The sequence below is a fragment of the Haemaphysalis longicornis genome, unplaced genomic scaffold, assembly GCF_048455015.1.
Source record: "Haemaphysalis longicornis isolate Haplotype H1 unplaced genomic scaffold, Haemaphysalis longicornis Haplotype H1 scaffold_6, whole genome shotgun sequence".
NCBI lineage: Eukaryota > Metazoa > Arthropoda > Arachnida > Ixodida > Ixodidae > Haemaphysalis > Haemaphysalis longicornis.
The window spans coordinates 50,877,644-50,879,585 of NW_027526407.1; the positions used below are offsets into that span (position 1 = coordinate 50,877,644).

At 57.2% G+C, this 1,942-nt stretch overlaps 1 protein-coding gene across 1 annotated transcript; it reads left to right on the forward strand.

Annotated features, from left to right (window-relative positions):
* Positions 1-356: 356 nt before the first annotated feature.
* LOC144143011 (protein brain tumor-like) lies at positions 357-1,424 on the forward strand. The gene is given in 2 exon segments (XM_077674834.1): positions 357-709; positions 711-1,424. Coding segments are annotated over 2 exon segments (861 nt in total). The 5' UTR covers positions 357-562.
* The last annotated feature ends 518 nt before the right edge of the window (positions 1,425-1,942 follow it).

The following is a 1,942-nucleotide window of genomic DNA, read 5'->3' on the forward strand; positions in this document are numbered from 1 at the left end:
CGGCAGGTCGCGGGCAGCAATATATGCAGAAAGGCTCGGAACAACATTACAGCCGCACAGCAGACGAAGAAGGCGTACTACGACCGTCGGCATCGACGCGCACCGCAGTACGCCGTTGGACAAGGGGCGGATTCAGCGAGGGATGCAGGCAGCTGCTCAGAAACTACTAGCAAAGTTTGAGGGGCCAATCCTCATCACGAAACACTTAGGAGAGAACCCTAGCGAGTGGCTACGGTTCCAAGCGATTTTGGCGTCGATAGGCGGGGAAGAGACAAGTTCGCTGTACATGTGTCGCACATGAGAAAAAAGGATTTGTAGAACGGACTAACGTATCACTACGTTTTTTTAAGATTCGCAGCGTGGCCAAGTGTGATGGCCGCGAAACTCTCTGAGACCAAATGCTGGAAGTGCGGCCTGCCTGCGGACAGTCCGACCAGTAAGGCTATGCACCCGCCGTCAACTGGTGAAGAAGACGAGGGGGAAGAGGGGCTCGTGAAGAATAAGGTGTACCGTTCTGCCACCCAGTCGCAGTTCTCTCGGGCCCTCCGCTCGATTGGCTCCGATGGGGGCTCGGCTCACCTTCCGCATGAGGCGGAAGAAGTTGAGCCTCTATCACAAGTTCGGCTGCCTGGGGACCATTGAGGGACACTTCACCGAGCCCTCCGGGGTGGCCGTCACCTCGGACAGCGACATCATCGTTGCCGACAGTGAACAATCACCGCGTCCAGGTGTTCGGCTAGGACGGCCGCTCCAAGTTCCAGTTCTGCCAAGTTGGCGGGGGCGAAGGGCAGATGTGCTTCCCCATCCGGGAGGCTGTGCACACCGCCGGGCGCTTGGTGGTCGTCGAGTGCCGCGTCATGCGCCCCGTAACCTTCGACCAGAGCGGCAACCTCCTGCGCAAGTTCGTCTGCTCCGACCAACTCAGTTTCCCGAGCGGTGTGGCGGTGAACCGGAAGCAGGAGATATTCATATCCGACAACCTCGCCCACCGCGAGGTGTTAAGCTACACAGGCGCCCACCTGCATCACATCGGCGGCGAAGCCGTCACCAACTTCCCCGTCGCTGTGTTCCTCAGTGAAGCGGGGGAGGTGCTGGTGGCCGACAACCACCGCGGCTTCAAGGTCACCATGTTCACCCAGCACGGGGCGCTCCTGAAGGCGTACGAGCCCAACACCAAGTACAGGCACTGCTTTGATGTCGCCTGGATGGACGGTGGATCAGTGGTGCTCGCCAGCAGGGACTGCGCCATCCACAAGTACCACTTCGCGGAAGTGAGGCCGGCCCCTGCAGATGCGTCCCCCCAGTACTCCCCTTGCTGCCGTCTTCGCTTCTCTTCCACCTCGTACGCAGCGGGGGCCGCTCCTCCAAGAAGTTCAAGCCGAAGGAAAAATATCCCCAAGAGCACGCACTTTACTACGACCTGATGAAGAAGGCGGCGGCCACGCTGGGCACTGCGGCTGGCCGTCTACACAACCAGCGTCTGAACACCACCGACAGGACGGGCAGCTGGCGCTGTGGCGCCCTCCTTGCAAACGCGACTTGCTTGATTTCTCTTTTTTGCGAATCCAGAATAGTTCTGAGCTGCTTGTGGGCAGTCCAGGACAGCACTGTTAATAGAAATTCTGCGAGCCGAATAAAAACATTATGGAGCTCTGTGGAGAAGTCGTGTGGTAAGCCTGAAATGACAAATTGAAAAGACGTGCAGCAGACGACGCAGATGCGCGAAGCGTTATATTCCGTTCTGTGGAGGATTATTAAGCGGAAAAGCGTTGCTGAATGAAAACTAAACTGGATTACGGAAATCGTGGGCGGTATATTCGAACCCACATGTTGTTACGTGAACCTCTTTTAGATGCGACTGCATCTCATTCCCTCGCTTTGTGCCTCCATACGGCGTTGCTGTCGGTCCACACCCCTCCCCCTACACTATAAAAAAAAACAA